This window comes from Sardina pilchardus, chromosome 20 (assembly GCF_963854185.1).
Source record: "Sardina pilchardus chromosome 20, fSarPil1.1, whole genome shotgun sequence".
Taxonomy (NCBI): Eukaryota; Metazoa; Chordata; class Actinopteri; order Clupeiformes; family Clupeidae; genus Sardina; species Sardina pilchardus.
This window is the reverse complement of record NC_085013.1, coordinates 14777770-14798157: the sequence shown is the minus strand read 5'-3', so window position 1 is coordinate 14798157 and position 20388 is coordinate 14777770. Positions and strand designations below refer to the sequence as shown.

The following is a 20388-nucleotide window of genomic DNA, read 5'->3' as shown; positions in this document are numbered from 1 at the left end:
GGCTTGGACTGGATGAATAAAATGTGGTGATCAACTAATGTGTGACAAGCAAATGCTTTTATTGTTTGCTGGATTCCAGTAATTGCCTTCATTCATGTCACGTCTGAAGGAAACCTCAGGCTAATGTGGTAATAAATACATTCATTTTGGTAAGGTCAAAATTCATGTGAATCTAGTGTTCATGTGAATCTAGTATAGAATTACTGTAAGCAGTTTTTCACCTTTTCAAGTATGTTTTTATTAGCAACTTCTATTGGTATCATATCCAATCTACACAATTACACAAGGGTTACATGACACTGTAATGAATGTGTCATGAACATTATAAAGAAATCATAAAAGTTTGTGACATAACTCTTCTGTCATTAAGTGTCATTCGGTTTTTGTCATGACAAGTTAGAGTTAGGGATCATGTGCCATGACAGTGCCATGCCACTCTTATGTGGTTACCTTCAAGTAAAGTGTTACCGAGATTTCTTTTATTTTTCTAATTTATTTATTTCTAATTCCATAGGGTACATGAGCAGCAATTGTTCCCTCTTGTTGGGCCCCTGTAATGTGGCCCATTTGATCATCAAAGAAGAGGCCTGATGGTTTTCAGCGTGGGTCCTTTTGGTTTTCCTGTCAAGTACAGTTCTTCATCCACCTCCAGTTTCCAGCTTCTGAAGGTCGTCTGGGCGCGAGCCTTTCCACTTTCTTCATCCCGAGAGGTCACAAGGTATGTGCGGATGGGACACGTCTCCTTGGAGAGGAATTTTTTCTGAAGTTTCACCAGTGCCTCCAGAAATCCTTTCAGAGGCCCCTGTGAATACAGACATCACAATGAAAACAATGTTTTAGGTGAAAAAACTGAAATGATTGTTTTGACCTTTTGCCTACATGACACTAGCCTGACGTTGTCATACTAAAAAATCTAGTCAGAATATGAGTCTGATACTGCTCCATTGAGACGTAATTATGGGGTGTGAGGCTGGGGCCGGGGGGGATATACCTAACCAAACAGAGCAACGAAATAGCTTATAATAGCTTTTATTATAGGCTACGGCTCTTCACAATGCCAGTAGAACGCTCCATTGACTTAAATGGGATTTCCCAACGTTCTATCGGCCATTATTTCTTGTTCTAAAGCGGATAGTTCCAGTCCTTAATTGTGATTGGCTGAATCGCGTTCGATGCCATTTTAAATATCATGATAAACTCACACCTTGACCGCATTTCATTCTATAGTAATGCGCTACCACAAAACTAGCACAAACGTTAGAGTGGCTGCGTCTTGTTGTTGCATGGCAACCATTCATATGGAGGGAATATATTTCTTGGCGGAAGAATGATTATCTATGATATATCGTTACTTTTTTGTTGCTGTGCCTTTGTTTCATGAAATCTTGCTAGATCGACGTAGTAACCGTTTTAGAAAAGCAATAAGCCACTCGAGTCTGTGGGTTATATTGTATAATCGAAGGGCGCTTTGCGTCGTGCCTAACAACGCCCCTTAGCTGTTCGATTATACAGTATATAACCCACGGCCTCTCGGGGCTTATTGCTTAAATAGAGGACCTCTGAAAAAAATAATGACCACTGCCAATGGCAACGGAGTTTGTGCTTCTAATTGAGGTCTTTCATTAGCCTGGCAAGCCAAACTACACAGAAATGTATAGTCTGGGGTCGGACCATTCACAGAGTTGAAGCCTGTGGGTGGGATGAACAGTTGTCTTTCAAACTGCCTCTGCACGTAATAGGCCAGCATTTGTGACCAATCGTAGCCGGTCGGCAAAACGGCAAATACATCCTTCTTTAAAACGAATGACTTGAGTGCTTCTTTCTGCTCAAACTTCAAAGAAAAGCCCAAGTCTAACTCTTCCAAAGCCGATTCAAACGAGCACGCTTCGTTAGCCTCATCCATCTTTTGTTTTTCTCTATGGTTGTGCGATACGGTCTCAAACCCAACTCGTCGAACGAGGACGCATGGTCCAGCCCCCTGGCGTCTTATCGGAAGCCGAAGGTGAGCTAAGGCGGGCTCAAGGACTCCGTACACAGATAGAGCGTTCTGATTGGCTAGGCTGAACTCGAGCCTAGCGCAGGCTTGTCCTCAATGGTGCGACCCTAGACCATCCCGCTAGGCAAAAATATTTTTGCCCGCTAGGGTGCGTTTAGATTTCTAGGCTAGTCTTTCATATCACTCCGCGTTGAAATTCCGTTGAAAGTGAAAGACAGCGAGTAAGAGGTTACCTAGCAACCTCTCGTGACCCCTCCTAGTCACGTTCTATCTGTGTGGCGAACTATCTGTTTTGTTGGCGGAAGCCAGAATACGGTAGCTAAGTCATTGCTAAAGACACATTGTGGTAAGTTTCTTCTCGTTTTGGCAAGTAGCCGTATAATAAGCGGGATAATGTATAGAACGCAGGTCATTATCGGGAAAATAAGGACCTTCAGGGCGAAACAAGACCCCTCCGCTTCGCGTCCGGTTCGCCCTGTCGGCCCTTATTTTCCCGATAATGACCAGCGTTCTATACATTATCCCTTACATATCTTCTGGTCTTTTTTGAAAGTTCTGCTACTTTTTGAAAACGCTGATGGCACAATCATGACAAAACGGCACAACCTCTTGCCTGCAGAGGTTGTCAGGTTGTCACATTAAAATGTGTTTCTTTTCCATGTCATAATTTCTGTGCATGCAGCATCGGCCTAAGCTAACTAGAAGAACACCGGTTACGTATTACTGCAAGGCCTAGGTTACCTGGCTCTAGATAGTGCAAGTTAGTGTAACTTGCTCTGCTCCAGACATTATGCCAGATGTAAAACGACCGAAGCATATGCCAGATGTAAAACGACCAAAGCATTTCTACATACAGTATATAAGTGCTGCAAACCTTGATCTTAAAATGTACTTTAGTTTTACAGTTTTATATCATTTTTATATATAGAATTGAAAGTTTATTTTCCCGGAGGACTACTGTATGCCAGTCTGGCACAAAGTTCCTCAGTATTGCAGGTGTTGTAGTTGTCTTCATGAGTTTGCATGAAACCTCAACACCACCAAGGCGCGTGGTGCTACAGCGTTTCCAATTGTTTCTTGCATTTCCAGCTGGATATTTCTGAAAACAATACCATGTGGATGCGAAATGCGTGTTGAATACGCTGAAATACGGGAAAATTTCATTTTCAACTTTTTGTTCATGTGTGGATGAGGCCTTAGTTTCACAGTAGGGCTGCAACGATTCGTCGAGTTACTCGAGTAACTCGATTATGAAAATTCCTCGAGGCAAAACATCTGCCTCGAAGCCTCGTTAAATTCCTATGGAAGCACACTAGCGCGTCATACATTCTGAATTTAGTTGGCGCGATGGCGACAGAGGTGTGTGACGGGGCGAGTAGCCAACGTCACGGCAGTGAGCTGCCATCATTAGGTGTGTTGTCTATGTCGGGTTGCAATGCATGTATATGTTTGTTGAATGTGTCTATGTTTTCCCGTTTATCCTTCTACCGTTTATAATTATCAGTCATACAAGTCATTCATCAGACCCTTCCCCGTTTCTCCCGTAGCTGTTATATGTAGGCCTACAAATGATCAAACACCATGGCGAGGCGTAGGCTACGGTAATACACCTAACATCAAAACTCCCGACAGTTTAAAACATTCACCCCTTCAATCACATTACGTCTGTTAAAATAATCACACAACGTCTTGTCATAAATGTTCCGTTTATTTAGTTTCAAAGAATTATCACGTCATTAGGCTATCAAGTTGTCGCGTGCTTGTCCTACCCGATGTCCACCAGTCTCCCGGTGTCTCGTCTTCAGTCTGTTTGTATAGGAGTGAATGCGTCTTTTTAAAAAACATTTTGGGACTACCTGGGAGTTCGTTATTGTAAATGAATTGTAATTCCTAGTTCCTACTAGTTCCTTGTATTTTCTAGTTCTTTGGAATGTTGTTTTGGGCTTCTAAGCTTATTTATATTTATTGTCTGCAACCACCCCTGCTGAGATTTCGCCTATAGACCGGTTTCAGCCCCCTACCAACCGTCGTCAAGAACGAACTCAGAGGACAAGCGAACTCAGAGCCGCACGGTCACGCACGGTCCGTGCGGCACGGACAGCACAAAGCAAGCGTGCTGAACTTAGTTGATGAAACTCATCGACTGATCATACGGGTCTAGTGACCACTTTTTATCAGGTAGGCTAAAGTAAACACTATTCTAGGCTATAACTAATGGCTAATAGTGTTCTCATTTTAATCTAAACCAGTCCGATCCTATGCTCTACTGGGACGGGGAGCACTGCACACCGGACCCCACCCCCCTTCTAAAAAAAAAAAAAAAAAAACAGACTTGCATGCACGACCATCATAGCACCCACACTCATAAAGCGGTCAACCAAACAGCTGAGTGTGTAGGCCAGCAGAAACGACCAATTCAAAATAATGTGAGACGACATAAACAAGCAATCATGCCACAGCGGGCTATTGTAAAGTCCTCCTTATCTTACCTTAAACCTGAAGCGTCTGTGTTAGCACTTGTGGTGGATGCGCTAGCATAATTGCTATCAGCCTCAGTATCTGCCCGAACATTAATCCAGAAATCGTAGGCTTATTTGCGATTTTTTGTATTATCTACCTTACGTTTCGTTTGTGTTCTTTGTTTGTGTGTGGCCACTAATTGTAGTTAGTTGTAATAAACACTCCTTGCCTGTTGGTGGCGTCCTCATTAGTTCGGACCTGAGTCTTGTATATTAGAGTGTAAACATGAGTTCGTGATGACATCTAGAAAAGTGTTGGTCATGAGAAATTGGCCTCAGTGGTCTATTAATGAATCCTCATCAAATAATACAATACCAAATACAAATCTGGTGGCCACACACAAACAAAGAACACAAACGAAACGTAAGGTAGATAATACAAAAAATCGCAAATAAGCCTACGATTTCTGGATTAATGTTCGGGCAGATACTGAGGCTGATAGCAATTATGCTAGCGCATCCACCACAAGTGCTAACACAGACGCTTCAGGTTTAAGGTAAGATAAGGAGGACTTTACAATAGCCCGCTGTGGCATGATTGCTTGTTTATGTCGTGTCACATTATTTTGTATCGCTCCGACCTACCTGGCCTTTACTATTTAAGTTTGTATTTACAGTTGTACATGTTATCCATGTTTTACAATAAGTTGATTTAACTGTATTGTACTGTAATTATTGTCACTGGCACTTAAATGGGTTTAGTTTTGGAGCCATATTTTGGATTTGGAATGAATACCTCGTTATGCATGATTTGTTTTGGTTGTTTAAAAACACATTTTTTTTTTTATCAGATTCATCGATTAATCGATCGATAAAGTGCTAGATTAATCGATTACAAAAAGAATCGATAGCTGCAGCCCTATTTCACAGTCCCACCTGTTTCAAGGGCTTATTTACAAATTTCTTCTCATTGTCAATGTATGGCTCCAACCCTTCTGTCATGAATACGGTCTCTGATTCGTCTGAGAACAGAACACCATCTCCATCAAAGGCGACACGTAGCTCTGTGTCCTTCAGCTCCATCTCATTTTCACAGGCAAACATAGTAGCGGCAGCAATACCTTGAATCACAGAGACATCAATATACCTCTGAAATGCATTATGGGCAATTCCATATCAGTTGGAACAGGTCCGACACCATGGTCCTCAGTTTTTCCTGATTTTTGGTGCACATGTTCCTCCATGTCTCATTAGAAGAAAACCAAAATTTTAGCTTGTTATCTTGTTTGGTTTCTGAGATATGGCTCTTCAAATGTGGATAGACGCATCCTAAAAAAAGGCTGAAAATTCCTGTATTTAATGAGCACCACTTTTTTTAAAACCCCTCTCCTCTCTTAAGGCTACCATATTATTTTCTAAAAATTTGAACACTGGGGCAGTACCCTGTGTTGTTGTCCAAAATCACAAAGGAATTACAGTCCTTCCCACCATTGGAGACTTATTCATTGAAACAAACCCATATTTTTTTTTAAAGCAATGAAAAACAAAACCTGTTTTTGTTCTCTTATGGTCATGAATGGCTAGCACTCACAGTTTTAAAACTCTACATATATATAGTCCATGAGTAAGAGAACATGTTGACAAAAAATTGAGAATGTTAGTTGTCGTATTTCGAGGCTATGAGCCTTCAAAGTTGGCCAAAATGGCGTTTTTTCCTAAAAATGCCACTTTTATTGCCTTTTTCCAAGGACAAGATGAAATGCAAATCCAACATTTCTTTTGTTCTGCAATAGTTTGGCACTTTGGAGATCATGTGAATGTGGTAGATCCAACCTGTCCATTTTAATATCCCCACAGCACATGTCTGAAGTTAGAAAAAATGAAAAAATGTCTTGGCTGAAGGAGGTGTTGGTTTGATTTGTATGAACCTCTTAGAAGGACAATATGGGGTGTAAACCCATTTTGTCATTTTGAGGGATCAGCATGCCATCCTGTAAATAGGATAAAAATCTTATATCCCATTTTTACTCTTTATTGATCCCTTAGAATATGTCCAAAAGTTGTCATAAATGAAAAAAGGCGACTAAATTGAGGGGCTTATATGGCCAAGTGGATCAAGTCACACAAGGCTAAAAATGAAATATAAGACAGAAGAGATACTGAGGGAGAACACTGTGAAATGTATAACCCCTGCTATGATGGCCTTTGAACCCACTGTGTCCTTAACTGAGGTTCATTCTTATTAAACAAATTTCTTCTGCATGAAGCATATTGTCTCCTGGTTGCTGTTGGAGTTACCGTTGGATGCAGCATGCATTGTGATTTGTTCTAATGGTATCCCTGGACAATTAACCCGAGATCCACTTAGATAAACATAACCCTAGGACCAGTGAAAATCCTACACTTTTTGGTCATCCATATCCATCCATAAGTTAAACCCTAAGGGGGGATTTTTTTTATGTCACACAAAGTGGGTACCAATCAACTCCAAATGGTCTGAAACATACTCCTACACAATATCTCAAACCATGATTTTGGCCTCAACACTTAAGCAAATTTCAGTTTTTTGTTTTTTCCCATTCGTTTCAATGGGAAATAGTTTTTTGCGAACAACTCTTGAACGGAAGGTCGTAGACTCAATCTGATTTGCTCCATCAGACATAATTCGACCATGAGGATCAAGCAAGAAGTGAATGTTTATTTCTATGACCTTCCGTTCTCTAGATATAGCCTTTTTAAAGTTTATCTCAGGATAAAGGTTATCACAGGATATTAGGGACACAGTGGGTTCAAAGGCCATCGTAACAGGGTTAAACATTTCACAGTGTTCTCCCTCAGTATCTCATCTGTCTTATATTACATTTGTAGCCTTGTGTGACTTGATCCACTTGGCCATTTAAGCCCCTCAATTTAGTTACCTTTTTCATTTTTAACAACTTTTGGACATATTTTAAGGGATCACTAAAGAGTAAAAGTGGGATACAACATTTTTATCCTATTTACAGGATGGCATGCTGATCCCTCAAACAGAAAAAAATGGGTTTACACCCCATATTGTCCTTCTAAGAGGTTCATACAAATCAAACCAACACCTCCTTCAGCCAAGACTATTTTTCATTTTTTCTAACTTCAGACATGTGCTGTGGGGATATTAAAATGGACAGGTTGGATCTACCACATTCATATGATCTACAAAGTGCCACACTATTGCAGAAAAAAAGAAATTTTGGATTTGCATTTCATCTTGTCCTTGGAAAAAGGCAATAAAAGTGGCATTTTTAGGAAAAAACGCCATTTTGGCCAACTTTGAAGGCTCATAGCCTCGAAATACGACAACTAACATTCTCAATTTTTTGTCAACATGTTCTCTTACTCATGGACTATATATATGTAGAGTTTTAAAACTGTGAGTGCTAGCCATTCATGACCATAAGAGAACAAAAACAGGTTTTGTTTTTCATTGCTTTAAAAAAAAATATGGGTTTGTTTCAATGAATAAGTCTCCAATGGTGGGAAGGACTGTAATTCCTTTGTGATTTTGGACAACAACACAGGGTACTGCCCCAGTGTTCAAATTTTGGTTTTCTTCTAATGAGACATGGAGGAACATTTGGACCAAAAATCAGGAAAAACTGAGGACCATGGTGTCGGACCTGTTCCAACTGATATGGAATTGCCCTTATAATAATAACTTCAACTGTCCTTAAAGGATTAGTTCGGAATTTTGGACATAGGACCTCATTTCCAACTTTACCGAGGTGATATAGGTCGGTGGAGACCGTTTTTATCGCGTTTAACCCCTTCCTTCAGTTGCAGCGTTCCCCTTTGCTAACGCTGGTTCTGAGCTAACGCATTTCAACGGTAACATCAGTCTGACATCAACAACAGTCTTACTCACTCCACAGCACACCCGAGACAAGTCAATTAAAACGTCAGACTATCGATATACATGTCCGTGTTGATAGAATAATTTTAGAAATAAAACTAATGATTCAATGATTTATTACATTTTGAGGGACTAGTTTCTCAATATCAATCCACCACCGCCATACAGGGAACAAAGTAGGCTATTGCAATGCGATGCAAGGTTAGTTTTATTTCTAACATTGTTCTATCAACACAGGCATGTGCATGGATAGTCTGACGTTATAATTTATTTGTTTCGGGTGTTCTGTGGAGTGTTTTCAGTGGCAGGCTGGATGTTACCGTTGACTTGCGTTATCTCGGCACCAGGTTAGCACGAGATGAACGCTGCAACTCAAGGAAGGGCAGAAATTCACAGAAAATGGTCTTCACCGACCTATATCACCCCGACTAAGTTGGAAATGAGGTCCACTGTTTCCCACACATAGACAAATTTGTGGCGGTGCGCCACAGATTCAGCACCGGCCGCCACATATTGCGTTTCGTTATTCTTTTATTTATTTATTTATTCTTATTTTGAAACGCTATTGAAAAACACGCAGCATTCGTAAAGCTGAATTTCCTTTCCCTGCGCTCCCTCTCTGTCACTCGCGCGTCTGTCTCTCATTCACACAGACACACGCACAGCCCCTACCCTCCGTGCTCACCGCGGCTGTCTGTCTCCTTGAAAACCAACGAGATCATACCTGGAAGTGTGGTCGGTGGTCGCACTGATGCACCTGACGCTGCTCGGGTAGAAGCATAAAGTTCTCCCGCAACTTTTGTAGTCTATACGTGCAACTTAATTACCAAACAGTAGAAGTAAACTCATTCTCCTTGGCCCGCTCTCGTGCGTGCTCAGTGGACAGCCGCCCTCCACATGCACATTTAATCCAAATAAAACATTCACAATCGTGGACGTATTGACGCACAGAAGACGACTAGCTAAATTACTGTTATATTCGGTTAGCATCATTAGTAGGCTATGCTGCAGACATTTGCATTCAAGTTGATTGACCAACAATGTTTTTCAACTCCAAGACTTAAAAGGGCCTGTCCCAAGGAGAAAAAGTATTAGCTTACCTTGAAACTTAAACACATGTGGGGCAACTGAACAGTCCAACCAGTATGAGTAATAGAGTATGATAAGCTTAGCCTGCTATGTTTACAATATTTTGAGGGTTCAACCAGACAGCTGAATTTAAGAAGTGGAGTTGTAATATGAATAGTAGGCTATAATCTGCATCTAAAGTTTGCTGTTATGAATATCAGAAATGTCAGTATAGGCCTATATAATGTAAATAATTACATAATGTGTGTGTGTTTCAAATCAAGACAAGCTTAACATCTTGGTAAAAAAAAAAAAACATTATATGAAAGGAGAACGATAAAAAGGCGATGCAATGAAAAATATGGGTGTACCCCCCCCCCCCCCCCCCCCCCCCGTCAGACATGGGGCGACCACCACACATTGCCTTCTAATCTGTGGGAAACACTGAGGTCCTATGTCCAAAATAGTAGCAGTTTTTGTAACATCAGGAAGTAATATGTGTTTGCTTACCTTTGTTTATTGCCTCTCTAACCTTCTCTGAGTCCTTGGACAGGTAGAGGTCAGTCATGTAGGCTTTCAGGTGGCCCACAGTGCTTTCTGCACCACTCCTACAAACCTTCTCAACAGTTAAACCTGCACAACATAAATGAGGTTATATTAATATTCAATTGGGTTGTATGAATGTGTGTTTGTCTTATCATATTGTCTCTATGTTTGTCAGAGGCAGTGAATAAACTCACTGACATCCATATCATACAATATATCACGTGGTTATACTCTGATTCTGAGAGCTTGGTCTTACCATAATGATTGATGCTGTTGATGAAACGCACTTCATCCTGGTCGTGGTCGTTTGTCATTAGGACAATGTTAAACAGTTCCTTGCTGTCTGGATAGAGTTCTCGTAAACGTGAGTTCACATTCATGAGAGCCTATAGTCCAAAGAGACACCGTTGGTAGTACAAACACTTCATCTTGTGCAAGGAATTAGCATAGAGAACAAATATCAGCATCATCATGTCATCACTTTACAGCAGTTCAGGAAAGAGGCTTCATGTTGTCTAGTATGTTGGGTTCTCTTGAAAATAAGATAAAGTTTAGTGCTGGGGTGTACACGAGTCCAATGGTGAGTCACAAAGCCATCTTCCCACAGGTCAGCAGTGTTGGCAAGTTACTTCAAAAACGTAATGTATTATGTATTACTTATTACAGTTATTTCAAAGTAATGTGGTACATTATTATATTACTGTCTCTGAATTGTAAGGCATTGCATTATTACTGCATTACTTTTAAGTTACTTTCACCAAAATAACAGTTAGTATGAATTTTCCATTCTAAATGTAGCTTATTACGCTCATCACAGCTCATTTCACACCTAAAGCTTAAAGACATGTCAAGATATAGCCTATAACCTAAAGCTTAACGATTTGTCAAGGCTACACAATCTTTTTGCATTTCTGTCCCTTTATTCTCTTTAATTAAAGTTCGCAGTAAGAGTTTGGACGCACTAGAAGAGCATAGTTTATGCTTGATCAAGAATAAAAAATAAATGTATTGTGACTGAAGTTTGTATAGAGTAAATATTATATTTTTGTAATACCTTACATTATCAAATTACAGCAAAAAGCAATACATTATAGTAATTACATTACTATTGTAACATTTTACTCCCAGCACTGCAGGTCAGTGATCGAAATTGGTGTTGTTTAAGGTGTTGGCTATAAAAGCACAAATTAGTGGCATAGTTAAGAGGACATGAATGATAATCATTCACAAGATAAGGTTTTACCTTGACCAAGGGAAATGCCACCCCGGGTAAAAGAGGTTGGTCTTTATGCTTCAGTTGATACAGAGCATATTTCTCCAGCCCTTCTTCTTCATATACTTGTCTCTCTTGTTCCATATTGAATAATGTTCCTGAAGACACAGCGATTGTGATGCCATTCAGACTCTTTTCTTGTGTGGCCATTTTCTTATTTGATGTTTTGCTTTGATGTTATCTGCAAATAGGACAATATAATATGATGTTTTGAAATTCAAGGACGACTATGCTAGTGTACTGTGAATTGTGTGAGACATTTTATTTCTCTTAAATTCACATTCATGTAGGCTACCTATACCAGATATTTAGTATTTTCTTAGTTTCAGCAGTAATTTATAAGCAATTATTACTGTGTGCTTTTAAATATTACATGATATGATATAAGTGTGTGATTATCTGTATTTGCCATGAGGAATAAAAGTACATTTTTAAAAACACAGTATAAGTAAGTTTCTGCAATAATAATCTACAAATCTTGTATCTCATATTTAGTTAGACATCAAGTTGAAACCGCTAAATGTAACTATTCATGAAATATGTAGGCTTTTTACATTTATTTTATATCACAAACGTTAGTAATACAACAATATAGGAAAAATGCTCCTCAATGTGAAATTGCAAAGAATTTTGGGATTTCATCAGCTGCAGAACATGATATAATTACAACAATCAAAGAATGCAGAGTGGTCAAGTCAATGCTTTAATGCCAGTACACCTGGAATTTGGTTTAGTGCTTAGGCTCAGTGTTGTAAGGACGGCACAGGACATACAGTAAGACTGTACAACATACACAGCACATACAAGACATATACATAGAAGACAGAACAAAATACAAATGGTTAAAATATACAATGTCTTAAAAACATATACAGGAAGTCTGGAGCCCTATAGTTCAATACATTACTCACACAAATAAAAAATAATAAAATAAATGTAAATAATATTTATAATATGTTTAAATGCCTATTAGCCTACAGTCTTAGCCTATTAGCCTGTTTGATGCTAATTGAGAAAAAACACCATGCCAATCTGTAGCTATATGTGATGATGTGGGGCTATTTTGATTCCAAAGGCCAAGCAAACTTTATCAGGATGGAAAGTATCCTGGATCCATGAAACAGCTGGCCTTTAAAAATACAAATCTGCCTTCCTCTATGGAAATTTAACATAGGGGGGCAAATACTTATGCACACTGTATTTTAAGGAAAACATGTATTTATTTGCGATACATTCTTCATTCACAAAGAACATTGGTGTCCTTAAAGGTTGGATCTTTACTCCTTTTTCAAATTAAGGCATGAAGATCAATTTCCAAAAGATGATTTTATATTCCTTTTTAGTCAACATTAGCAAGGGGCAAATACTTTTTCACAGCATTGTATCTGTAGCCTAACTGTTATTTGTTACTGATGTATATTTAGCAAGTGAGGTTATGTCAATCAATTTGATAATTTTGAGCTTGACCCACTAGGCTACTTTCCTAGAGCGATGATGGACAGGTGGGGCTCGAGAAAGCTCCCTTGATCAAAGTGGGGAATGAAAGAAAAAGTTTGAGAACCACTGGTCTAGACTGAGATGCATCTCAGCTGTGTTTAAAGGCTACTTTCTCAAAATCATCCTTTTGCCATTTTTCAGTATGAACATCTCAGCCTACATAGCACGTATGTACACCAAACTTTCCAGTTACACATGTATCAATATTTACCTCCACCAAGGAGGTTATGTTGTCACCGGGGTTTGTTTGTCTGTCTGTTTGTCTGTTAGCAAGATAACTCAAAAAGTAATGGATGGAAGCACCTCAAAACTTAAGCAAACTTTTGAGTCCAGGAAGTGCTCCTCTACCCCCATTTTTGAAGTAATGGATGGATTTCGATGACATTTTCAGGGAAGGTCAGAAATGACCCAAGGATCCGGAACACCGTCGGGATCGGGAGCCGTTTATTTGTTTCACTTAGTGGTGTAATGGTATGGTATGGCCACGTGGTGGCGATCTGAATAGTTTAGGTCTAAATGTATGACAACCTAAGAAGAACAATACAAGCGGAGGTCTGCGCTCTCTGAGTGCTTTTCTAGTCTGAATATATTTACAGTTGGATATTGGATGTTAGTAGTGTGTGAAATGAAGGTCCCACACTGGGAAGCATTAAAGTTTGATACTGCAGCTGAGGTTGCAGACTTGAAGAGTATTGTAGACTTGAAGAAGAACCTTTCTGTTCATAATTTTACAGCCATTCCATTATTGATAAGTTGATTCAATTTCTATATTAACATGTTCTATAAAAGAAAAGATAGAAAATAACTCTTGGTGTATGCTGTAGAGTAGAAATCGGAATCGGTTGAAATTGTTATCGGCAGATCAAATTCTATGAGAAATCGGAAATCGGAATTGACCCAAAACAATAGCAATCGGTGCATACCGGTATACATTTTAGATTCAAACAAAAGTTACATTTCGCAAGTGTCGTTTGGGAGACCTACGCAACAGTGGTTGAACGAAGTTTGTACACTAAATGGTTAGAGCTGAATTAGATGCAGAACAACTGGTCAGAAGAATAAGAAGAAGCCCAGCAAGAAGAACTTTTTTGAGGGTGTTACATTTCCAAATTTGTTAATGTTTACGTGTGATGTAAAATATATTTACATTTTCAAGTATTTTAGAATTAGTACAAGTCATTTAAAAAAGAGACCACTAACACGTCATATCAGTAAGCCATGCCTGCCTAATCACTTACCTTGGGTTCTTTGCTCTGTATGCACAACTGTGATGATACCTGGCTTGTGTGCAGGCTAATGTGGAGTTCAGGCTTATATAGAGCATGACACGCACGTTACGTTTGTAGGAAACCTGTTAGGCAGTGCTCAACTTCAGGTAAAATGAAACTACAGTAAGAGGAAATGTTATTAGGGTGTGCACTTCAGATACCTTCCACTTAATGTGCATTTGAAATCTATAGTTTTGAAAGCCTTTATGCCTATGTTTATGTCTAAGTCATTTCATCATGTTAAATCACCATAGCCTACCAGGGGCGTTGAAAACATTTGGGGCATAGTCTACAGAAACAGTTATCATAATTCCCATGTTGCCTCCCTAGTTGCTCACTTTTGATAATTAATTCACCGTAACATTTTGACAATTAAAAGATCAGGGTTCCCACGGGTCAGGGAATTCCTGGAATATCATGGAATTTCAGAAGAGGCATTTCCAGTCAGGGAAAGTTAGGGAATTTGGTCAATTTGCATGCACAGTCAGGGAATTGTATTAACAGTAAATGATGTAATATGGTTATGGTTATGGTTATGGTTATGGTTATTTAGCAGACGCCTTTGTCCAAAGCGACATACAAATAAATAACAATACAAATTAAATAACAGTGAACAATTACAAAAAGGGAGAAAAGCAATATTATCAATAAAACAATCAATTAAGCACTAACCTAATGAGAAATAAAACAATGAAATGAGAATAGCAATCAAATAAGTCACTCAGTTAATTATATAATAACAATAACTATAGCATGGTATGGCTAATTTAAATGTAAGGACAATAGCAAAATAAATGTCAAATTCTAACAATGGACAAATCATAACAAAACAATACTATTATACAAACCATAGCACATAACAAACGCTCAAAAGACTAAGTGCATATTAAACAAATATGCCTTAAGACCCCTCTTGAAAGATCCAAAACTGTTGCTGGAACGGAGAGCACTGGGCAACTCATTCCACCAACACGGAACCACTGAAGAATAGGATCTACAGTTTGACCTAGCATGAATGGTTTGTCGACATAACAGACGCTCCTCAGAAGACCGCAATGGGCGGTTGGGAATGTACATCTTGATCAAAGAACTGAAGTAGCTAGGAGCAGATCCACTCAGTGTCCTATTGGCCAGAGTGAGAGATTTAAATTTAATTCTGGCTACTATAGGGAGCCAGTGGAGAGTAACTAGGAGAGGGGTTACATGTGTCCTCTTTGGCTGATTGAAGACCAGTCGTGCTGCAGCATTCTGAATCAACTGTAGTGGTCTTAATACGCAAGCAGGTAGGCCAGCTAACAGGGAGTTGCAGTAGTCCAGCTTGGAGATAACCATTGCCTGTACAAGAAGCTGAGTGGAATCTTGTGTCAGATAAGGTCTGATCTTCCTAATGTTGTACAGGGTATACCGACATGACTTTGCAATTGAGGCAACATGCTCAGAGAAAGTAAGTTGGTCATCAATTATGACACCCAAGTTACGTGCCGATCTAGTTGGAGTCAATGAGGATGAATCAAGCTGGATGTTCATCTGTTGGGGAATGGCTGTTTTTGCTGGAAACACCAAGAGCTCAGTTTTTGAAAGATTAAGCTGAAGGTGCTGATCCTTCATCCAGATTGAAATATCCTTCAGGCATGCAGAGATCCGATGGGAAACACTAGAGTCCTCAGGTGGGAAGGATAGGAAAAGTTGAGTGTCGTCCGCATAGCAATGATATTCAAATCCATGAGAGCGAATAATCCCACCTAAAGAAGTGGTGTAAATAGAGAAAAGGAGGGGCCCTAATACTGATCCTTGAGGGACTCCTGTAGTGAGGTCATGAGACTTTGATATCTGTCCCTGCCAAGACACGCTGAAAGAACGCCCTTTAAGGTAAGATTTGAACCAGTCAAGAGCTTTCCCAGAAATTCCTAGTTCATATAGTCTAGAAAGGAGAATGTCACGGTTAACCGTATCAAAGGCTGCAGATAAATCTAACAGAATTAACACTGATGACTGAGCAGAGGACTTAGCTACTCTCAATGCTTCAGTCACAGATAGAAGAGCAGTTTCAGTAGAATGACCACTCTTGAAACCAGACTGCATAGGGTCTAGTAGGTTATTCTGATAGAGGAAGTCACACATTTGCTTGAAGACCACTTTCTCCAAAACCTTTGACAAGAAAGGAAGAAGGGAGACAGGTCTGTAGTTCTTCACATCAGTTGAATTAAGTGTACTTTTCTTCAGCAAAGGTGTAATTCTTGCCTGTTTAAAAGAAGAAGGAACTATTCCAGAACTGAGTGAAGTATTAAATACATGTGTGACTGCCGGTATAATAGCGGGTGCTATAGACTGCAGGAGAGTAGACGGGACAGGATCCAAAGGGCATGTTGTTGGACGGCTTCGCTGAAGCAGTTGAGAGACCGCTTCCTCATCAAGAGGAGAGAAAAAGTCCAATGATGGCGTCATGTTAACACCAGGCAGAGTCCTTCTTACAGGGTCATCAAACTGAGCACTTATCTTAGCAACTTTCTCAGTGAAAAATGTTGCAAAGTCATCTGCTGACAGTGAAGTAGCTGATGGCGGTGGTGGAGGATTGAGAAGAGACTTGAACGTAGAAAAAAGTTTTCTGCTGTCAGTGGCGTTCTCAATCTTACTCTGATAGTATGTTCTTTTTGCAAGTGTGACAGTGGATGAAAAAGATGAAAGCATAGATTGGTATTTACTAAGATCATTTCTATCTCCAGATTTATGCCATTTCCTTTCAGCAGCTCTAAGTTCCTTGCGAACTGAGCGTATACTGTTTGTCAGCCATGGATGGCGAGGTTTAGAACGAGTGGGTCTTGTGGAAAGAGGACATGCTACATTCAGACAGGATGCCAGTGTAGAGCAAAGAGTCTCTGTAGCGTCATGAACCTCAAGTGATGAGAATGAACTTGGAATAGGTAGAGCAGAAGTTACTAGTGTTGCGAAATGTTCACTTGAGAGGCTTCTGAGGTTCCGTCGGAATGACATCGTCGGAGTAGGAACTGTAGGGTTATCAAGGAGACGCACAGAGAATCTAATGAAGTAATGATCTGATACATGTAGAGGATTAACCCAAACGTTGTCTGCAGTACAGTTACGTAGCAGAATCATATCAAGATCCTTACCAGCCTTGTGAGTAGGAGGACTGTGAACACGTGTGATACTAAATGAGGAGAGTAAGGACAGGAAGTCAACTGAAGAGGAATTGTCCAAGTGAATATTAAAATCTCCAAGGATCAACAGAGGGCACGTATCCATTGGAATAGCAGACAGTAGAATGTCCAACTCATTCACAAAGTTGCCAAGTTGTCCAGGAGGGCGATAGATAACCACCAAGTACAATTTGTATGGTTCAGTTATCATGATGGCATGATATTCAAATGAGCAGTGGTTTTGAGTCGGCAGCAACTGAGTAAACCTCCAGTCATCAGAGATAATAGCCAAAACCTGCTGTGTATTCTTGTTTCATGTGTGGATAATGTTTTTGTTTTGACCGAAACATTTCTCGCTCTAAAAATGTGCAACATTCTAGAATGCAATATCTTGGCTGGTGGCATCACTTCAGGCAAACATTCAGGGGAAATGCCGGTTTCGAGGTCATGGAAAGTCTGTTTTATGGTCAGGGAAAGTCAGGGAAAAGTCAGGGAATTCTAAGTCTGACTTAGAGTGGGAACCCTGAAAGATGTAATGACATGTTATTATCTTGACATTGTTTTTCATTAAAAACAAACTATAGCATATGGCCACTTAACAGAGTAGTATTTGAAATAGCAAGATGCATCATGGTTCACGTTATGCTTAACTTAAGGAGAACAAATCATTAAAGACTCACTAATATGATTCTAAAGAGGCTATTTGGCCAGCTCCAAACTGTAGGCTGTAATAAGTGCAGGGCAGGCTGATAACTGAGCTTGTGGCCTAAATGACAAGAACAGCATAACTCCACTTCCTTGTCCTTGTGACCTTTATGATTTCCTTATAACTTCCTTATACAAATGTTAAATGCAAACACTGACGTCCTGTCCAACCCTGGACCTCCCACTGAGCAAGCAACGTCTATGGACGTCCAAAAAACAGTGGTCTGTCCAGGCTGTGATCTGTCTATTTTACAGTCAAAATGAGTTGATACATGACACTGGGACAATAGTCCAGCTTGACCCGGTTCAGGACGTCTATAGACAACCAACATTAGTTGCAAATAATCGTTCTGCGAGGTCATAATCTGGACGTCTATTTGACAGCCAGAATCAGTTAATAAATGACATTGGGACAATAGTCCAGCCTGACCCCATTCGGGACGTCTACAGACAGCCAAAATTAGTTGCAAATAGACGTTTTGCCATTCTGGCTACTCTGAGGACGTCTTCTGGATGTCTAATTAAGTCTTTCAGACGTCTTCAAGCGACGCCTATATCACACCCAGAACAACACCTCTATTCAACGTCCAGGAAATACGTCTTAAAAACTTTCATTCTGGCTACTCGGAAGACGTCTTCTGGAGTTCGGTGGCCACGTCTTCTGGACATATTTTGGACCAGTTTTTGCTCAGTGGGCTATCTCGATTTCTTATGAAGGTATATTTGGTGCAAAAGTCGCGAGCACATTTAACAGTAGATTTCGCATGCGCACACTAAAGTCACAAATGTGTAACCGTAAATTTGAAGTAGCTCAGATTATGAAACATGGATGTGCGAATGTGTTTTGCCCAAACCGTTGCAGTGTATTTGGGGCGAAAGTGTTGAGAGAATGACACTCGAAAGTTATGATGCACAGGATAGGATTTGTGTACCTGTAACAAGGATTTGTGAACCTTAGTCCCTATTTTGTGTTAACAAGGTATGAAAAAAACATTTGTGACTTTAGTGTGCGCTTGCAAAATCTGCTGTTAAATGTGCTCGCGACTTTTGCACCAAATATACCTTCAGAATTTCTCTTTCTCTCTTGCTTGCTCTTTTGTGTGTAAGCATGCTCATGCAAGCATGTAAGCTGCTGCATAAAGGAGAGCAAGAGGACACCTGTGTCCTGCTTGTATGTTTGATAAATAGGTCCATCTCATCTCAAAGTGTCAATGCAAGATCGGAAACAGTGTTTTCATATTTATTAGTCAACTTTGCAAAATACATCCGGAGCTACACTCAAAATTTTCGGGGCTGAACCCCCGGCAAAATTGGCTGGCGACGCCCCTGTAGCCTACTAAGTTACACTTGTTTCACAAGTGCTTGCCCTACAGTATACGCATGGTTGCAATTCGTTGTAACAGCAGCTACAAAACTCTCGGCCCACTTAATCCTTTACATCTGGGCTGCAGTTCTCATTTTATTAAAGGTGATATACAGTAGATTGATTGAACGGGGTAAAGATTTTGGTTGGGTCTGTAATGCCTTAGAAGCTTCCTGAAAGCCTCTCTCAGAAAGCTATGTTAGGGTGAGGGATTTCAAATGTGTGGTTTTGCACTTATTTTGCGTCCTTTCGGGCTTAACTGGCAACCAATGCAAGACAAAATGCAAGCACTTGAAGCTGATTGGTTGCCTTTTGATTGCTGATTGCTGCCACTCAAGAGAATGTAACTTTGCCAGCTTCAGAACACGGGCAGACACTTTTTAAAGGAACACTGTGTAGTTTTTTGGGTCGATTCTTAGCAAAAACACGTTTTCTTCCAAAAATGTGTGCTCATTCATGAGTAATTACTTCCATCAATAAATCAAAGTATTCTCGTAAGCGTAGAATCTGCCATTCAGAATACAGGCGCGATACGGCCCTATGGCGAAAGCCGTGTTTTGACCACCATCTTAACACTAGAAGCGCCGCGCCGTTCTGACCCACTTATACCTAGAAGCGCCGCGCCCCGGTCATTTGACCGCTTTGACGACCTACTAGAAGCGCCGTGCTGTTGTGAACTACTTAAAGCGCGGCGAGGCGGTCAAATGACCGCTGAGTCCTTAGACTGGGAGGCTTTTACTTACACATAATGATCGCTAGATGGCGCTTCGTGCACGAATGAAATCGTTTGGTCATAAATTCAGTTTGCACTAAACCATGTGTCATTCGTGTCAGACCGTGTTGTTGATAATCTGTGATTGTTTGTTTCATTATGACATACAGCACGTTTGAGTTATCTGTTCATGTATTTGTGTTGATTTGTGTTGTTTGAGGTAAAAACTTTGGAAGAGTTCTTGAACAAACCTTAAGCAAACTTGACTTTCAACTAAAATGCTCTAAAAGTGAATGTCGCTAGTTCTAATTCACTCCCCAAATTCACTTCTATTCATTTAATAGGTAGCCTATATGTTCGCCCCGCCGAAAATGATCGGACCTGGTCACCTGGAACAAAGAGCCTTACAGTCTGGTTTCAATTACACAGTAGCCAGGATTTCATGCCGCATTTTACAGGC

The 20388-nt window shown here is 40.1% G+C and overlaps 1 protein-coding gene across 1 annotated transcript; it reads right to left on the bottom strand.

Annotated features, from left to right (window-relative positions):
* Positions 1 to 531: 531 nt before the first annotated feature.
* On the bottom strand, positions 532 to 11390 carry LOC134067541 (cytosolic 5'-nucleotidase 1A-like). Its single transcript, XM_062522848.1, has 5 exons — positions 11199 to 11390; positions 10212 to 10341; positions 9920 to 10042; positions 5392 to 5576; positions 532 to 802 (listed from the first exon to the last, which is right to left on the bottom strand). The coding sequence occupies exons 1-5, from the start codon at positions 11376 to 11378 to the stop codon at positions 575 to 577; spliced, it is 846 nt and encodes a 281-aa protein (XP_062378832.1). The 5' UTR covers positions 11379 to 11390; the 3' UTR covers positions 532 to 574.
* Positions 11391 to 20388: the final 8998 nt, after the last annotated feature.